We start from the raw sequence: 19707 nt of genomic DNA on the forward strand, positions 1-19707 counted from the left end.
TCAAACACACCTGACAGTTTACAGGTCCTTACAATTTTATTTGATGGCAGTTCTTCTATACTAAATATAATACATGTTCTTGATTTATTAGTTTAAATGTCTGTAGGAGGAAATATATTTTTGTTAAAAAAGCTCAGATTAAAAAATAATACATTTTTAAATTAAATAATTGGAAAGTTGGGTTGGTTGGTTGGTTGGTTGGTTGGATGGATGGATGGATGGATGGATGGATGGATGGATGGATGGATGGATGGATGGATGGATGGATGGATGGATGGATGGATGGATGGATGGATGGATAGATGGATAGATAGATAGATAAACTTTATTGATCTCTCTGGATGACTGTCATAATCCATGATTGACAGTAGTTTGTTCAGTGATCTCATCTCAGCATCTGTCACCAGTGAGTCCAGCTTCATTCCAACCACAGAACCAGCCCTCCTGATCAACCTGTCCAACCTGTTGACACTCCTCTTGGACACATTTCCACCCCAACACACCACAGCATAGAACAGGACACTGGCCACCACAGACTGGTAGAACATGCAGAGGAGCTTCTTGCAGATGTTAAATGATCGGAGCCTCCTCAGAAAGTACAGTCTACTCTGAACCTTCTTATATACATGGTCTGTGTTGCAGGACCTGTTTACTGTCCAGCCACACACCGAGGGTTGAAGTGGTAATAAAGATACATATTAACAAAACAAAAACAAAAACTACTGGACTGACTGTTTTATTCTTATTTGATGCACGATAAAAAGAAAAAAAAAGGGAAAACATTTCAAACTATTACTCCCCTGTTGAGAGATGAATTGCACAGGGACAACAGATAAAAAAGTTAAAACCGATAAAACATCTACTTATACTTATGCTTAAAAAGTCGATGAATATAATGTGAAAAAAATATATAATAATAGCAGTTTACAATGCAATAACAATCAGTAATTATAATAATAATAAGTGCAGTCAGGGGTTCTAATTTGGTAAAGATAAACACACAATTAAAATATCAACATTTATATATCTATCTATTAAAAAAAACAAGCATGTATTTTTTAAACGAATAAAACTTTTTCTGTAAAAAAAAAAAGAAGCACAAATAATTTGTACAACCACTATTTATCACTAGGTGGAAGCAACGCTCCACTTCAATACGACGTAAAAAAAACACGTTGAATTGTATAATGTTTTAAAGGATGTTCTTAAGTTGTAATGCAGATTAAAAGGAATTTGATTAAAAAAAACATGTTGAATAGAAACAACATATGAAATATCGCCTCGAAAAACCAATTTAATCGGGTTTGATGACTTCAAAATATTTAATACAACATCAGAAACGTTAATGAATGAATTTAACATTTCATTTTTTTCGAAAGAGCAATAATAATAATAAAAAACAAAAAACAAAGAGCGAATAAAATAAAACAAAAATAAACCAATGGTCCGGAAGTCAAATAAATCAACATCCGGGTAACGCCAGTAGTGGCTAACAAAGATAAGCTAATGCTACTGAGGGCTAAGTTTTGACTAAACCAGCGACAACTGGACTCCTTTTTTTTTATTCGAAATGGCTTCTCAGATCCCCATCACCATCAGAAGTCAACCGGTGGCTTCGAACCCGTCTGCCCAGAGAGCCAAGAAGCGACCATCGAGTCCTGCCGTGGCCGCCGTGCAGCAGCTCAGCAGCGGCAGCAAGAAGAAGAAAACTGTCGCTGCTGCTCCACAGACACAGGTCACTTGTTTACACTTGTTTACTCTTGTTTACACTTGTTTACTCTTGTTTACACTTGTTTTTCCACCATTAATAAACCAAACTATTATTCTTCCAATGAGGGGTTGCTATAGTAATGTAGACCCTTACATTCTAACCTTATTTATCCTCATCTGAATGAGTGTGTTATTGTAGTTTTTAAAACAATCCTAGTAACTCTTTATGTTTATTCTTTCACAGATGACAGTGGTTGAAACAGTATCTGAGGTAAAAGCTCCAGGATCAGTAGATGTTGGATCTTCTTCTGCTTCTGAAGCGAAGCCTCCACCCTTTAAAGACCCAGCATTCACGGTCAGTGTCTCTTAAGAAGCTGATATTATCATTTATAAACTTATATACTTAAACATGTTTGTGATCCACAGCATTCTGGAATCGGCGGAGCAGCAGCAGGAAAGAAAAACAGAACCTGGAAAAATCTCAAGCAGATTTTGGTTTTGGAGCGAACGTTACCGTGGACGCTGAATGATCCCAACTGTGAGTGTGAAGAAATATGTGAAAACATTTTTTATATAATACCTTTCGTGCAATTTGGATAGATGTGTTTTTGTTTTTTTTATAAAAAAAAATTCTGGTTGAAAAAAAAAGAGAGAAAATATGGATACACTGATAAATCACGATATTTGCTCAGCAGGACTGTATCGATACAGTGTGAATAATTTATTTATTTTCCGCTTTCAAATCTTTATATATATAAAAAATATATATTTGGCTTGGAAATTATGTTAAAATCGTATCAAAGTTGTTTTTTGATCATTTGTATTTCAATAAAGTGGGTATAAAATCATAAATACATTATTTATTTTTAGAACTTTACAATTAACCCGTTTTTTTATCTTGTTGACATTTAACTTAAACTTAAGAATTCTTTTGGCTTTCAAGTCACGTTGTATTTTCATTATAGTTATTTTATGGTTTATATGTCTACAAAGCGTTTGTAGACTAAAATACTTTTTTTTTTAAATGTACAATTAGTATATAAATATTCACTGTTTTCTTTTTGCATAGCAATAAACTTAATTTTTTGGCTTTTAAGTCACTTCATTTTTGTCAGTTATTTTATGGTTTATAATTTATTAAAGTGTAAAATAATACACTTTTTTATTTACAATTAATGAATTAAATATTAACTGCGTCTATTCTTTTTTGGTTGCAATTAAACTTCTGGCTGCTAGATGGCAGCAGTCATTACGTCCTCCGCAGCTTAATGAACATTGAAATCCTGAAAGATCCCTGTGATGACTGAGGACGAGAGGATACAGTCGACTCCAGCAGCTTTTAAAGCTAAAGTTTGGTCATATTTTGGTTTGAAAACAAATGAAAGCAGTTACAACTTCGTCAAGAATCATGTGGTCTGTAAATTCTGCAACAGTCAAGTACTCAATAATACTACAAATATATCCTTGTTCCTATATTATCACAATATATTGTATCGTCACAGCATATATTTAAGCCTAAACACATGCCTGCTTTTTTTATTTCGAGGTGAAATCAGAAATATATCCGTCAAATAAACCAAAAAGTGAAGCTTCTTTGCTAAACGAATCTTCTCTCTTCCGTGCACAGACTACAGCATCGACGCTCCTCCATCTTTAAAGCCGGCCAAGAAATACTCTGACATCTCAGGGCTCCCGGTGAGTTTTTCATTTCAAGGAAAACTTTGTCAGGAAACACAAAAATGAATGTTTTGGATTTTTTTTCCAGGCCAACTACACAGACCCACAGACCAAACTACGCTTCACGTCGTCGGAGGAATTCTCCTACATCCGCCTCCTGCCCACAGACGTGGTCACGGGCTACCTGGCTGTTCGGAAAGCTACTTGCATCGTACCTTGACGCCTCGTACAGCTGGACTTGAGGGACGGACGATGGATACTTGTGTACACAGGATGTGGTAGATCTGGGAGGATGGAACTATGACAACTGAATGCAAAACCAACACTGGTTAATTACAAAAACAGTGAGTGAATGTGTTTAATTTCACATTCATTTCAACAATGAGGATAACGAGGGCCGTCGTTGAAAAACACCTGCTATGATCCTCACTTGAGCGACTTCAAGTGCATGATTGGAAATTATGCAAATGGTTCCAGACCTGGTCCGCCTGCTTACGAGTCAAGAGTCACCGAGTGGGTTTTCATTTTTGTTGCAGCCGTTTGAATGTGGAAATTAGCGCAGTTTTGTCGCGGGTTGATGAAGAAATTGGAGACGGTGACGGTTGATGCCAAATTTGTTTCATCCGATCTTTTGGCTGCTTCCACAGATGTTTTTTTTGTAAATGAACAAGGAATTGATGGCAAAAATACTTTCATATATTTATCTACAAATCTTCTTTTGGTTGGTCACCATCACTGCCCTGATGTCAATACAAGTTAGCAATAATGCTAAAGCTAACAAAGAAACATGTTTTAAAGAATATATTTCAGAAAGAATTGACTCCAAAATCTGAATGTAGAAAGTGTTGATGATGAATTTGAGAGTCCAGATGGTATAAAGCAGATCATACAGGATTAGAAATAATCTCAGGATGATGTATCTTTGTGTGAATAAAAACTTTTACTCAATTATTTTTCTATTGTTTCTGTACAAGACCTCTGTTTAACTGATATTCATTTGAATGACATTTATGTTTGTGGCGCTACTTTATAAACCTTAACTTATTGAAAAGTCTCAAAGATGTCCTTTTTTTTTACACAATATTTTAAAAACTATTTATACAATTATCGCATCAGAAATCAATATTATGAAGCAAAAATATGAGGCAAAACCAATACGAATCTAAATAATCTAAGCAAAATGATTAAACTATTAAGAGGTTTTAAACTTAAAAAACAAGATAGAAAATCGTCTAAAAGTTAGAATTTTAATGCTTAAGTGAAACAACTGTTATTATATTTGAAAAAATAAAAATAAAAGCGATTGTTTAAAACATTCAATTGTAGTCATAAAAATGTCATGAATACGGTTGTTCGTATTTCAACAGAACAGTTTATTTATTTAGTTTAAGTTTTACCTCAACCTAAATCACACACTTGTCCAAAAACATTTTCTTGTTTGCTTGTTGACTTCATCCTGTTGGACAACCATACACCTGCACCATCAAACTAAAGTGTATTTGACAAATACATTTTGATAAATTACATTTATTTGTTTTGTTTATTCAAAAGTAACTGAAAACACTATGTCTTCTTCCTATACATATATAAAACGAGATCTTCCAGAAGCTTCTTTTTGGACACTGAGCAATCCCCCCCCTCTCATTGTTCATGACAAAAGCAACATGAATAATCGCTGCCGCAGGTGCTGGGAGTTTCTTTTCAGGCCCTTCTTCTCGAGTTCTCCTGATTCTGCCAACTTCAGTGCAGCTGATGGAGGCACTATAGTATATCCATGTGAGTTAGACCAGCATTTCCATTCCTGCTGTGGCATCAAAACCTCAACACAGTGATTAATGAACACTGCCAGGCTTTCTGCTTCACAAGCACATGACCCGACACAGTGTGTGCACATTTTCTTTCTTTTTTTTTTTTTTCTTTTTGGGGCATCTGTGTTTCTGCCCGCTGGTGGCTATTTTAGCCATCACTGCATCAAGAGAGCATAACAAATGAACAAGCAAGCCTAGAATCACAGTATTGAGCAGTCTGGGATTATTGGGATATTTACAAACAAATACTACTTTTTTTAAATGTATTGATAAGCTTTGGAGTGTGTTGCTGACCAGCAGGGGGTGCCAGAGATCCGCAAGAGTGGCCCACGCTTGCGTGTAAAAAAAATCACATTTCACTAAAATATATATATCCAAGAGTTTGAACACACACACACACACACACACACACACACACACACACACACACACACACACACACACACACACACACACACACACACACACACACACAAGGGTGTGTAGCTACAAGATCTTAACAGGCTGATGATGATAATTACTCATTATTGTCGAGGCATAGAGAAATAAGAAAGACAAGCTGAATCACATAATAACCATCATTAAGAAATTGATTGTAGAGTGCATGAAATGACTTGTCTTTCTTCAGTGGGGGTTTAGGCCTCTGCCTCACACACACACACACTCACACACACACGCACGCACGCAGCAGTGTGTAAGATTAAAATCAATGAGTGGCTCCTCGGCTGATTTTGTTTTCCAATCTATTAAATTTCTGCAGGCAAGTTTCTATGACACATCAGCGTGCAGACTCAGACCGTCGTGGTGCTCATTTAGGTCCAGTCTGCCCTCGAGGACTCTGCCAGTCGCAGTGATGGCAGAGAAGCATGTGCATCGTGCACGCAAACACACACTATGAGGAAGGATTTTGGTCACTGTTTTGGAAGATTTGCTGTTGCTATCTTTAGTTTTGTACGGGGTTAGCAACCACCCTCAGCAGATTTCACTATCATCTTGATTTTAGATTGAGACAAAAAAACTTGTAATGAGTGACACTTAACCTTTTAACATATATTTATTAAAAACATGTTCGTTTTTTAGTCAATTTTGGCAGCAAACGGGGCCTACACAACAGACAGAGACTGCCCTTCTATTAAAGAGACCAGGCAGCTGCTCACAGCCCTGTAGTCACGCACACTAAATTGATTTCTAAATGTTTAAATATGTTGAACACAACTTACGTTAGCTACAAATAAGGGGAGTGAAAATGTAGTTTTAGTCGTGGACCCAGAGATGCTTTTCCGTGGCCTGCCACTAGGTGTGCACGTTTGATTTACTACATGAATCATTATTGTTTACATGGCTTTAACGATTCTGTATTCTATTGCTTATCTACTGTGTTTATTTTGTACTGCCACCATAGAGAAAAACTATGTTGTGTTCACAAAACTGATGCTGAGTATGTCAAATATTTATTTAAAATAAATGTTGTGATCCAAAAATGCATCAACGTTCTGGTTTTCTAGTTGAATTGTCGACATTAGACATTACTAGAAAACAGCTGGACGAGCGTACATTTGTTTTCTGCCTAAAACAGCTGTTGATCATCAAAAAAGTTATCGGTGCCGCACAGATCTGGAGGAAATGCAGCTTGCTCACGACATTTTGAAGATCACCTAACTGACCTTTTGGAAATTATATTAAAGGTATTTCAAGCTGTTTTGCGAGTTTAACACATATACTCTAGAGCAGGGGACCCCAACCTTTTCCTGCTCCACAAACTGGTTTTAATGTCGGCGTTTTATTCACGGACGACCTTCACATAATAACGATAAAAATAGGTGATAAAGAGCTTGTGTTTGACTTTTTTTTTACTTGTAAACTTGACTGAAACGAGCATCTTGATGTGTCAAGATTCACAGACTAATGTTAGTTCAGAGAAAATTAAATAAATATATATATGTATATATATATCCCCACAGCATGATACTTGCACCACCATACTTAACTGTAGGGATGGTATTTACAGTATATTAATTTCTGTTATTAATTGCTGTTCTATGGATTATTACTGTATAAAAGGTGTTTATATATATTTATTTCTCTTTCTGTACTGGTCTGTGAGGCATTTGTTACCAGGTGTTAGAGACCAAATCTTAATTTTTTTAAACAAAAATACATAAATAAATACATGTTCTTTGCTAACAAAAGTTAGTAAACGGAGAATAATTTGGCAAACTCAGTTTTAAATTTAATATTGATTGATAAAATCTATTTCTTGATGTTTTACTTGATCCACGTCCTGCTTTGTGGATCTGTACCCGGTTCTATCGAGGAAGCCATCAGCTCATACTCTGAATATTGGACCACCTGCCCTCACATCTGCGCCTTGAGACCACCAGGGATCCTTTTCTCGCTCATGCATCCTCAATCCCACGTCAATAAAATAGATGAAGTTTTTGTCCTCCCTGACAAAAGTTGACAATTTAAACCTAGATCTTCAAAATATAAAAGCTGAAGGAATCCGTGTCGTATCAAGCGCCGAGAAACCAACTTGAACCCGTCTCGTCTAGACGTCGACTCACTCTATACCTCTGAGGCGAGCGGCGACATGATCTCTACAGTGTTCTGCAGACTTCAATCCAATTCTCACATCACATGTATAAGAAGTACTTTTCCCCTCCTTGGTGAAATTCAATCAAGTTTCCTCCATCTCCTCTTTGCGGGAGAATGTAAATCCGACCAGTTGCTGGCGTCACGCTGTTCATTCTTGAGAAAAGTAGTATTGATCTGCTGATGCAACTCCCAGCAAGAACGTGTGGAAGACAGTTTCCCCAGAATGTGTCTCACTTTTCCACTGACGGTTTCAATAACATATACATTTACATCGCTTTCGTTTTTACATCTTAGCATGTTTTAATGGTTAATCTGACTACTTAGTATCCCTTTAATACTCAATTATCTACAACTATTTTGTCACTGAAACATGACTTTGTTTGGAAAATTATTTTAGATGTCCTGCTCTGGGAAAAGGAACATGCTCTACTTATGTATTATTATAATAATTATTATTGTAATTATTATAATTATAATTATTATTGTAATTTTTAGTATTATTATTATTATTGTTATTTTTATCATTATAATGATTACTACTATTATTGTTATTATTATAAATATAAGTATTGTTATTATTGTTATTTTTTGTTATTATTATTATTTTATTATTATTATTGTTTTTATTATTATGATTATTATTATTGTTATTATATCATGATTAATACTATTATTGTTATTATTAAAAATATTATTATTGTTATATTGTTATTATTGCTATTATAATTATTATGATTATTGTTATTATTGTTATATTTTTGTTTTTGTTATTATTATTATTTTATTATTATTATTATTATTATTATTATTATTATTATTATTATTATTATTATTCTTTTAACTATTATGATTATTATTATTATTACAAAGATTGCTTACATCAGCATATTACATACATATCTTATATGTTAAAAATAACAAAATATTCAATAATAATTATAACAATTTGATTATATATTTATTTATTAACACCTTTAGCACGTACAGGAAAACCTTTCTTTGCACATATGATCATGCAGTTTATATCTTTGAATCATGTCCAAATTTACATTTCTGTCAAACACAAACATATTCTTCACATTGTTAAATATAACAATAAATAATAATATGCAAAAAGATCTGAAAATGGAGACGTTTTATGTCGCGGTTTGGTCGTTGAGTCTGATATGAATGACAACCGTCAGAGATAAACAAATCTAAATTGCGCCTACTCGAGCGCTCAGAAGATAAGATTTGTTAATCATAACAGCTGCCGGAGATAAAAAAGCATTACAGATGTGAAAAAAATGTAAATCCAGACAAACAAACTTCTCATTTTGGTCTATTCTTTCAATCCTAGAGAGTCATGAACGCAGCTTCCAAACCAACAGGCACAAACTTTCCTCTCCCGTGATTCCTGGGTGTCCTAAACACGTCATTAGAAAATGTCTAAACATAATCTTTTTGTTTCAGGGAAAATTACAGATGGACAGATTTAACTGTATTCATCCCTTTGGAAAATTCCTTTCGCGAAATATGATTATTATAGAAATTAAAGGAATGTAGTTTAAGTGTTTAGAGCAACAATTTGTGACATGACCACCAAAACACGTACAGAAAAAGGGAGAATCCGAGCCAACGCTATCCTGTATCTTGTCCACTAGAAAAAATACAAGCTGAAAATAGGAAAAAAACAAATATCATAACAATGCTGCACTTACACTATTCTGACAATAGGCGGAGCCAGAAACACAATTTCTATTTACTACAGTTTGGGCCTTTAATGTCATGAAATAAAAATGGGGCAACTTTTGGACGAAACAATACATCAATAACATTTAACTAACACAAATTTAAGCAAAAACAACAACTTTTTTGTACACACAAATGATACAACCCAAAAAAGCATAAATATGTTACTGTTAATATGGAGAAGGAAATGCGTTTTTGTAGTGAAATTAAAGAGCTTAAGGTTATAGTTATAAGAGTATAGTGTATGTATATATATATATATTTTTACATCTGTATGTATTGATGCATAGAAGTGCACTTGGACTTATTCATTTGTACTTTTTTATTCTTCTCATTTCTACAAGGTCTCAGGGTCACAAGCATGTAAAGGACATTTTGTCACGCGAGTTCTACAGCTTGACGTGTAAATCCTGCGATTCATCCCCCGCACATCTCCATCAAATCCCGACGCAAAAAAGGAAAGGGATCTGTGTCAACGCGGGTAATGTAATTCCAGCCAAAAGACATTGTCAATTTTCCAGCGCGGTCGCCGTCAGATGCGCGCGACATTCTGATAGGAAAATGTCCAACACTGGCAGTTTCACGCTTCATTTAGCAAAGACAAAACACTGATCACAGCCTCAAGGAGTCTTTTATTGCCCTTTTCTGTGCGAGCAAATGTGATGAGGTCTAGCAGTTGTTATTGGACTGTGGAGGTCAAACAGCAAACTGTCATCAGATAGCTAATCAACTCATTCAGATATCATTACACCCGGCCAAATCCCAGTTAATCCCACTGAAGATTCAATCAGTGTCCTCTCGCAGGTCAGCGTGTTCGTCTTTGTGTGTCGGCGCGCTCACAGGCAGGAGCCCCCGAAAGGTAATTCTTCATGTTGATGGACAACGATTGTCCTTCGACGGACCACATTCGGCGCCTCCTTCTCGCCCGCCCTCCTCTTCATCCTGTTGTCCCGTTCCTCCTCTATCTCCCCCACTTTTACTTTCTCCTGCCCTCGCCGTCCCCTCGGAAAAGACGGCGGGATTATCACTCCACTTGGGTCTTTGATCGATAAGACTTCTGCGAGTCTATCTCTTCGCCTCTATATCAGCCGTCCTCCTTGTGTTCCTGTTGTCGTCCGGCTCCTCGTTGCGCCGCGACAACACATCCATCACCGCCACGGATCTCCACAAGTCACCTGTTGTGACCGCTCGCCGCATTTTGTCACAACGTACCCGCTGTTGCCTGATACAAAACCCTTAAAGATTATCTTATATGAAAAATTCAAAGGTCATTGTTTTTTTTTTCATATTAAATTGTCTCTTTAACACGCTTGCATGGACTTAAAAAGGTGCTAGCGTCGTTCTTCGGCCAATCGTGACAGATTCAGAAGAAAGACCATGAAGCTGCTAACGGCTCAAAGAAGACCAAAAATGATGGAAGACTTAAGACTTTAAAAATGGCTGTAACTTACTTGACAACGACTACTACTAATAGTAAGTAGTCGTTTTCTGTGAATATAATTCAGCTTTTTAAAAAGACAAAAATGGGAAAATGTGTTTGTATCCTTGTATCTATATTTTAAATGTAGATTTGTAACAATTTATGTTGTTGTTGCCGGGAAATATATTCGACAATGAATTCGTAAAAACAGACCACATGACTCTGCTTCAAAAGCTGCTTCGAGTCAACTGTATCCTCTTGTCCTCAGTCATCACCGGGAACCCCGCAGGATTTCTATTTCTTCCTTTATGACTGCTGCCATCTAGTAGCCAGAAGTTTAATTGCTACACAAAAAAATGAACAAACATAAGTAATATTTGCATGTTAACTGTAAATAATAATAATAAAAAAAACTAGTCATTTCATTTTAAACATACTTAAATTAACTGTAGACTATTATTATTGTATCATTATATCTATATTTTAAATGTAGATTTATAACAAATTATGTCGTTATTGCCTAGAAATATTTTCAGCAATGAAGTCGTAAAAAAAGGCCACATGACTCTCGACAAAGTCGCAACTGCTTTGAAAGCTGCTTGGAGTCAACTGTATCCTCTCGTCCTTAGTCATCACCGGGACCCCGCAGGGTTTCAATTTCTTCCTTTATGACTGCTGCCATCTAGGGCCCAGAAGTTTAATTGCAACACAAAAAAATACAAACATTGGAAATATTTGCATGTTAACTGTAAATAAAAAATAAATTGAATTATTTTATTTTAAACAAAATGAACATAATGACCATTACAGAAATATGGTAAAAAAAAAAATTTCAAGAAAAGAACGATATGGTGCTTTTAAATATTATAATATATAATATATATAATATAATATATAAACCCTAATGTTAATGTAAAAACAATCAGTTTTTCAAGAAGTAATTGGTCTATTTTGTTTTGCTTCAAACTGTTGGACCGAACCATCCGACTGTCTGTCCTTCCATCTCATCAATGAACTGTCAGTGGCCAGAGTTAGCGTGTTAGGGAGGTAGCGACCTCTTGACCCTTCGCTGCATAGATGGAACCAATCTCACCCAACCCTGCCGTGTGTGTGTGTGTGTGAGTGTGTGTTTGATGCTGGTGATGCAACTCTCTGTGCTTAAAAGCCATTACATGTCAGGTCTGGATTTATACGCCTACCTTTGTGTGTGTGTTTGTGTGTTTGTGTGTAACACACCAGATATTTTATCACGGCCTCATCTCCCCCCCAAAAAATAAATAAATACCCAATTTACCGTCAGTGGCTGTTGTTGAGTTTAAATCCCAGACGTGTGAATATAAACTTGTCATTTTCATCAAAACTAAACATTTCCCTCTCAGCAATTGTATGGAAAACCAAGTGAGGATTTATTCTATATACTTGATATCACACACTTGTTAACTAGTGGGTTCCAAAAACTGTGACATGTTAACTAGTTGGACTTAAATTAAGTCCACTGGTGAACTAGTCATGCAGCTTTACATTACTAGTAAACTAGTTTGACGCAATATTTTTTACTAGTGAACTAGTGACAGTAATGCACTTACTAGTAACCTTTTTTCTAGTAAACTATTGGGCCTGAAAGGGTTTACTAGTAAACTAGTGAAAGGCATAATGCGTACTAGTTAACTAGTTACAAAATAAAAACCTATTTGAAGAGTATGATCTGAGGATTACTAGTGAACATGTTGCCTCATAAAACGCAGCATGTTAACGATGGTGGAGGGAGAATAAACATGTTGACTAGCTAACATTTTGGACCTCACTAGTTAACTAGTACAGTCAGAATACTGTAGACCATTTGTCCATTTCTAGTTCACCAGTTTACTCGTAAGCCCATTTTTATCTGTAACGTGTTGGGGCCAGTTAGTTCACTAGCAAGGACAAAAAGACTTAGACTAGTTCACTAGTATACTTTTTAACCTTCACTAGTAATGTAAAACTGCATTTAGGTTTAATTAGTTAACGTGTCAGAGTTTTTGGAACCCATTAGTTAACTAGCTAACATTTTGGACCTCACTGGTTAACTAGTACAGTCAGAACACTGTAGACCATTTGTCTATTACTAGTTCACTAGTTTACTTGTAAGCCCATATTTCTTTTAGCTGTACTAGTAAACTAGTAACTGTCTTACTGTTACTAGTTCACTTTTTAACATGTTGGGGCCAGCTAGTTCTCTACCAAGGACAAAAATACTTAAACTAGTTCAATAGTATGCTTTTTAACCTTCAATAGTAATGTAAAACTGCATGACTAGTTTACTAGTGGACTTCATTTAAGTTTAATTAGTTAACGTGTCAGAGTTTTTGGAACCCACTAGTTAACTAGCTAACATTTTGGACCTCACTAGTTAACTAGTACAGTCAGAACACTGTAGACCATTTGTCTATTACTAGTTCACTAGTTTACTCGTAAGCCCATTTTTTTTTTAGCTGTACTAGTAAACTAGTAACTGTCTTACTGTTACTAGTTCACTTTTTAACATGTTGGGGCCAGCTAGTTCACTAGCTAGGACAAAAAGACCTAAACTAGTTCACTAGTAGGCATGTTGGCCTTCACTAGTTCACTAGTATGCTTTTTAACCTTCACTAGTAATGTAAAACTGCATGACTTGTTTACTAATGGACTTCATTTAGGTTTAATTAGTTAATGTGTTTTGGAATCCACTGGTTAACTAGCTAACATTTTGGACCTCACTAGTTAACTAGTACAGTCAGAACACTGTGGACCATTTGTCTATTACTAGTTCACTAGTTTACTCGTAAGCCCATTTTTTTTAGCTGTACTAGTAAACTAGTAACTGTCTTACTGTTACTAGTTCACTTTTTAACATGTTGGGGCCAGCTAATTCTCTACCAAGGACAAAAAGACTTAAACTAGTTCAATAGTATGCTTTTTAACCTTCAATAGTAATGTAAAACTGCATGACTAGTTTACTAGTGGACTTCATTTAGGTTTAATTAGTTAACGTGTTTTGGAACCCACTAAGTTAGTTAAAAATGTTTGCCTTCACTAGTTAACTAGTATGCTTTTAACCTTCACTAATTCACTACTAACGTAAAACAGCATGACTAGTTCACTACTGGACTTAATTTAGGTTTAACTAGTTAACGTGTCAGAGTTTTTGTAACCCACTAGTCAACTAGTGTTTGTTTTTGACATGTGACATCAAGGATATGGAATAAATCCTCACTTGGTTTGGTCCATACAAGTGTCCGATTCCTGCTTTTGATATCACAAGACAAATGACGTCGCGTTCATTCTGACGAACTCCAAACGTTGTTTTCACTGAATGAGAATTAAAACGAGCGTCTCACTGGGGGAAGCCTGCGCCGCGAGAAAGTTTATATTGATACTGCCGAGGTTTTATGAGCCGTGGAGCCTCCAATAACCGCACACTCCCTTCACACGCTCACACTTTACTGCGTGGCTCCCAGCTATATTCATACGTCGGATATATATATACGGCCGGGCGAGGGGAGAGGTAATTGTATCGACTCGGGGAGTAAAACAACAGTTAGTGTTTGTGAAATGTGTCTGTTTTCGGGGCGTATTATCCATCTATACTGCTGCGTGGAAAATGTTCTTTCATCCTCTGCATGTTCGTCTGCCCTCGGAGAAGAAGAAAAACCTTCTAAATATATGTTGTTTGGTCTGCGAGGGCGATGATGGCGTGTCACACGCACGCAACCGCGCGCACGGCTCCACGTGCACGCTGAGTGTTTTGGCAAAAAGAGTGACGGTAAATGAAGCGTGAAATGAAGAGTCAGGGATGTTAGATCATTCCTCTCCCCCGGGGAGAACTTCCGTGGCGGGTCTGACACAGACCAGGTCAAGATAGATCAGGACGGGCCCGAATCAAAACCTCGGCGCTTGACAGACGCACGGATTCCCACCGGTGGGAAAAAATACCGGGTTCATCAGTCAAGAGTCGTGGATTAGTCCAGGAGTTCAACACGCTGGGAACAACAACTCAAGGGCCGAGAAGAGCTTTGAACATCTACAGGTGTCTCAAAATTAAATACGGTTTTCTAGAAAGCAGAGTTAAAAAAAACCACTGTGTACTTTTCAGTAGAAATACTTTTTGTTGAACTCAAACCTTCATTATGTTCTCTCTTTCCTAACTCCATACTGCTCATTCTATGAAATAAACTATCATATACTTTTAAAAAAACATACTTAAGCCAAAACATACACCAAAACTTACTAGTGTTTATTGTCTTGTTGTTGTTGTTGTTGTTGACACATTTACCATTATGTTATTTATTATTGTGTTTATTTTATTTTATTATCATCTTCATTTTATTTTCACCAATGTTTATTCTATTTTTTGTTATTATTGTTATGCTGCAACAACTTTAATCCAACCCAATGTAGGAAAAATACAGTAAATATGTATTTTCGAAAAAACAATACATTTTTAATTGTTTATATAAATTAATAAAAATCTGTCATTTTTACTAAGAACATTAGTAAAATTTCCAGAAAGGCTAAATATATACACATATATATACACATTTTTTCTTATAAGTCTTATTTATTTTTTGATTGTTAAAGGAACAATAAACAGTTAATTAGGTGACAATTACAATTAAAATATGTAGACAATTTCAAATTTTAAGGGATATTATTATTATATTCTCTCCTACTGTATAGGTTTTTATAATAAATTTAATAATTTAATAAGTGTTAATAAAGCAACACATAGAGCACAATCATATGAACTTTAATGAGAATTAAGGAAGGTTTGTAAGGTTATGGTAAGTGGAGGTTTTAATTTTGCTAGCTTAGCTAGCAAGTACACAATTACATTTAAAATCTTGAACGGATAATTAATGGATAATAAAACTAAACAAACATACAAACAAAAAACAAACAAACATGGCAATCTCTAACTTTGTTATCCGATAGATTGTAATAATTCGTACAAAAAGGCAAAGATTTGCATATAGAGAGTGAAACAAGACAATTCCCTCAGAACTCTTGTTTGTAAAAACCACATCTTGAACCAAAGGTCACTCAAGATTTCATCAGTGTTGTCAGATCACACGGGCTCAGCACGGAGTCAAGGGGCAGGACTCTGCTTTCATGTTCTTCTAAAGACTTTGACCGTACATCGGGGGTGATGCAAGGAAGCACAGAATTTTGTCTCCCACAAAGTTGTCGGCTACAAGTCCCGGTCCTGCGGAATTAACCCTTTTTTTTCCTACGATAAATATGTGTCGGGTTACGAGTCTAAGACTAAACGCTTTTACTTAAACAAAGAATAGAAATCAGATCTGGTTTAAAGTCACACGTTTTACTTGCAAGAGAGAGAGAAAAACAGAGTTTACATGTCGGTCGGAATTCTTTTTGAAGCACAGAGCTGTTAGTTCGCTGTTATACTGTTGTTGCAGTTTCACAAGCCGTTAAGGATCGTACTCCAAAGGGTTTAAACCAAACTAGAAACTTGAATGTGCTACTGTCCTAAAGGTCTCCTTCAGAAATCAGACCTTGAACGAGGATATGTTTAATTCTTACATTTCTTTTCCACACAAGCAGTGATAAGAATTACAATCAGTGAGAGAAAACTACTCTATGTGGTTAAGAACATTTGATAAACATATTTTAGCTCAGTACTTTACCATCAATATGAATATTTAAAAGTTGAAGTAGCTTCAGAAAGTAAAGGTCTGAATCAAGTCTGATTCTAGAAATGTTGTTGGTATAAAAACATGAAAAATAAGTTAAAGGTCAATAAGTTGTCATAAGGAAGGAGATGAACGGAAGAGGAGGTCAGTTGCAAGGTCGACGATTAGCATTTATGTTTTCAATACGCAGCTCTAACTCGTTTTTGCCGTCTTTGTACGACTCAAGTGTTCTCTCGGGAAAGATAAATGCAGCCAAGGTTTGTCGACCAACATCCCACTAGGAAAAGGAAATAAAATATTCCTGGTGAGACTTTATTTGTTGTACTTCTCAGTAAATGGATGGATTTTTAAGTATATTATAAGTATAATAAGTTATTAGATTTATGACTTCCTTCCTTAAGTAAAGAAGCTAAATTCCACATTCTAGTCAGTTTAGAATTCTATTGAATAATCATATAGATGTTAAAATTCTGTCAATGGTACAAATATATTTATAGACTAAAAAAGGACAAAAACATTATATCATAAAGATGACAGGTATAGTTTAGTCTATGAAAAAAATATAATAAAATCAATAATTCTATATATAAATTAATATAATTACCCCCCAAAAAATATCAAACGGGACTACAAGAAGGCATTTTATTTATTATTAAGATTATTTATGAACAATTTTTTAAAGATTTTCGTCATTTAATAAAACTTTATTAATATAAACGGACATGGTTTAAACACACTTTGCTCCAGCACCAACGTCCTTCTTCAGCAATGACCTCAGACTCTCCGCTGGGTTAAGACACTGCATCATCCTTCAAGAGGAGCCGAGCAGCATTTTCCAAAAGTGCTTTAGAACCCGAAGTTCATCAGCAGTAAACAGGACTTGCTGTCGTTTCCCAAACTCTCCAGTCGCCTCCTGCACCGACACATATGTGCCAATTAGTCGAGATCCCGAGACGGATCCAGTGAAGTCTCTCTCTTCGTGAAATCAAACATATCACTGGGTGTGAAAAACACAGCAGCTGATGACTGTAGTTACATTATAATGACATGATAGTTAGCCATATTTAAAGTGCCTTCATTATTGTTTGCTTTCAAATCATATTTTTTACTTCCTTTTATTCATATACTGTGATTTATTCTAATATTTCAATACACTACTTTATTATGTAAATTGAATAAACTGTGAGTTTTTAATGTACTTTGCCATTTTTAAATAAATGATATTTGTTTTCATATAAAGCACCTTGTAACGCTGACGTCCGAAATGTTCTGTATAAATAGTAATAATATTAATTATTATTATTAATATACAAACAATTTCACAATTTGATTAATAAGTGTATTTGTTTTTCTTTTCCCCAGTTATAATATAAGTAAATTAGAATTTAATTTATATTTATTTAAATTTAAATTTAACTTATAATTAATATTTATAATTAATTACACTTTTCTTTTTATTTCTTTTTATATTTTCTTGATAATTGGATAGATTATAATTATCTTAAAAATAAGTTAAATATTTTTTAAATAATCTGTATTTGCCATTAAACCCTTTTTTTTAGTTATTATTTTACTATTTTTGGTATTTTACTATATATTACTTTTTTCGATGACAGTGGCATTTTACATGAAACTTAACTGATTAAACAATTTTTTATAAATTAAGTATTAATGAATATGGAAGATCCTTAATACCTTTATCATATTTCAAATTATTACTTTCTTTCTAAATTGATTTAATGTTATATTGTAAGGTTTTCTTGTTTATTGACACAGAATCAAAGCCTCACTTAAGATATTTTCGTTATTTCTCTCTGTAAACTAAGGAAGATTTCAATTAATAAACGTGAATTCATCCTTTTCTTCACGTCGCCTCAGATATTCTCCAGACCTCGGACGATCATCTCCAGACCTTCCTTCTCTACGCATTCAACAGACACGTTTCTAGGTCAGTTCAACGACCTTGAAGTGGTTGTTCAACCACGACCTTCTTGACTTTCAACATCGCAAATGAGATTTTCTCTCGCGCACAAACGGAAGTTTATCGAACGTAAAAAAAAAAAGGTGACGAAAAGGTTTCACTGAATTAATCCCATGATGGGAAAATCCCATCAAGGCGATCCGACAGCACCATCAGCACTCAGGGGTTAGATTCCCGCACAAGGGCAACATGATCTTTCAACGGGCGCCATCGTCATATCAAAACATTATCATTGTCAAGAACAAAGACGTCATTTGTCTTCGAGACTTTAGAAATATGCTTTTGCGTTTGCTTGCATGGGTTTCAACGTGGCACTCTGGTTTCCTCCCACGAGTCGAAAACATGCAGAGATTAGTAGGTATTTGTTTGTGCATGAGTTGCAACCTTTCCACGGTGTTTCCTGCTCCCCTTATGCCCCGAGTTGCTGGGATTGGCTAGAAAGAAGTTGATGAAAATGAATAAATGTATCTCATGCTCATACATTTTCATACATACATGTTGCACTTTGGTGCCCTGAAAATCACGAGAGTTTTTAAATATATTATTTGAAGAAAACTATTATATTTGATTTTGTTTCTTATCAAGTCATATCATTGTTTTAATGGTTAAAAACATTACTGTTATAAGTCTTGAAAATAAAACCATTGAGCAATAATAGTATATAGTCTTATATCATAAGTAAATAAGTGAGTAATTTATATTTGTATCCGGAAGGATTTCTCTCCTCTGGTCCGGAAGCGTGTTCAGGAACCATCAGTAGATTCTGATCCACAGACCTCAGAGCCCGAGCTGGGGTGTAAGGCTGAATCAGATCACGGATGGAAGGTCTGACCATGAATAGATCTGAACGTAAGAACCAGAATTTCAAAATTGATCCTGAAAGAAACTGGCAGCCAGTGAAGAGCTTTAAGGATCGTAGAAATGTGAGTTCTTCTACTAGAGCAGGTCAGAATTCTCGCTACAGGGTTCTGAATCAACTGCAGGCGAGACAGATCCTTCTTGTTTAGACATGAAAACAAAATCATGAAATGTTGTTGTCGCCTGTTATAGACCATAAAAAATAGAAAAATACCTTGGTTGGTTTGTAATCCAGAAATATAAAAATGTGGGCAATAA

The 19707-nt window shown here is 35.3% G+C and overlaps 1 protein-coding gene across 1 annotated transcript; it reads left to right on the top strand.

Annotated features, from left to right (window-relative positions):
- Nucleotides 1-1104: 1104 nt before the first annotated feature.
- ino80c (INO80 complex subunit C) lies at nucleotides 1105-4335 on the top strand. The gene is made up of 5 exons (XM_087812748.1): nucleotides 1105-1735; nucleotides 1955-2065; nucleotides 2137-2248; nucleotides 3338-3405; nucleotides 3476-4335. The coding sequence occupies exons 1-5, from the start codon at nucleotides 1571-1573 to the stop codon at nucleotides 3605-3607; spliced, it is 588 nt and encodes a 195-aa protein (XP_087668874.1). The 5' UTR covers nucleotides 1105-1570; the 3' UTR covers nucleotides 3608-4335.
- The last annotated feature ends 15372 nt before the right edge of the window (nucleotides 4336-19707 follow it).

The sequence above is a fragment of the Callionymus lyra genome, chromosome 17 (genome assembly GCF_982586985.1).
Source record: "Callionymus lyra chromosome 17, fCalLyr1.hap1.1, whole genome shotgun sequence".
In the NCBI taxonomy this organism is placed as follows: Eukaryota; Metazoa; Chordata; class Actinopteri; order Syngnathiformes; family Callionymidae; genus Callionymus; species Callionymus lyra.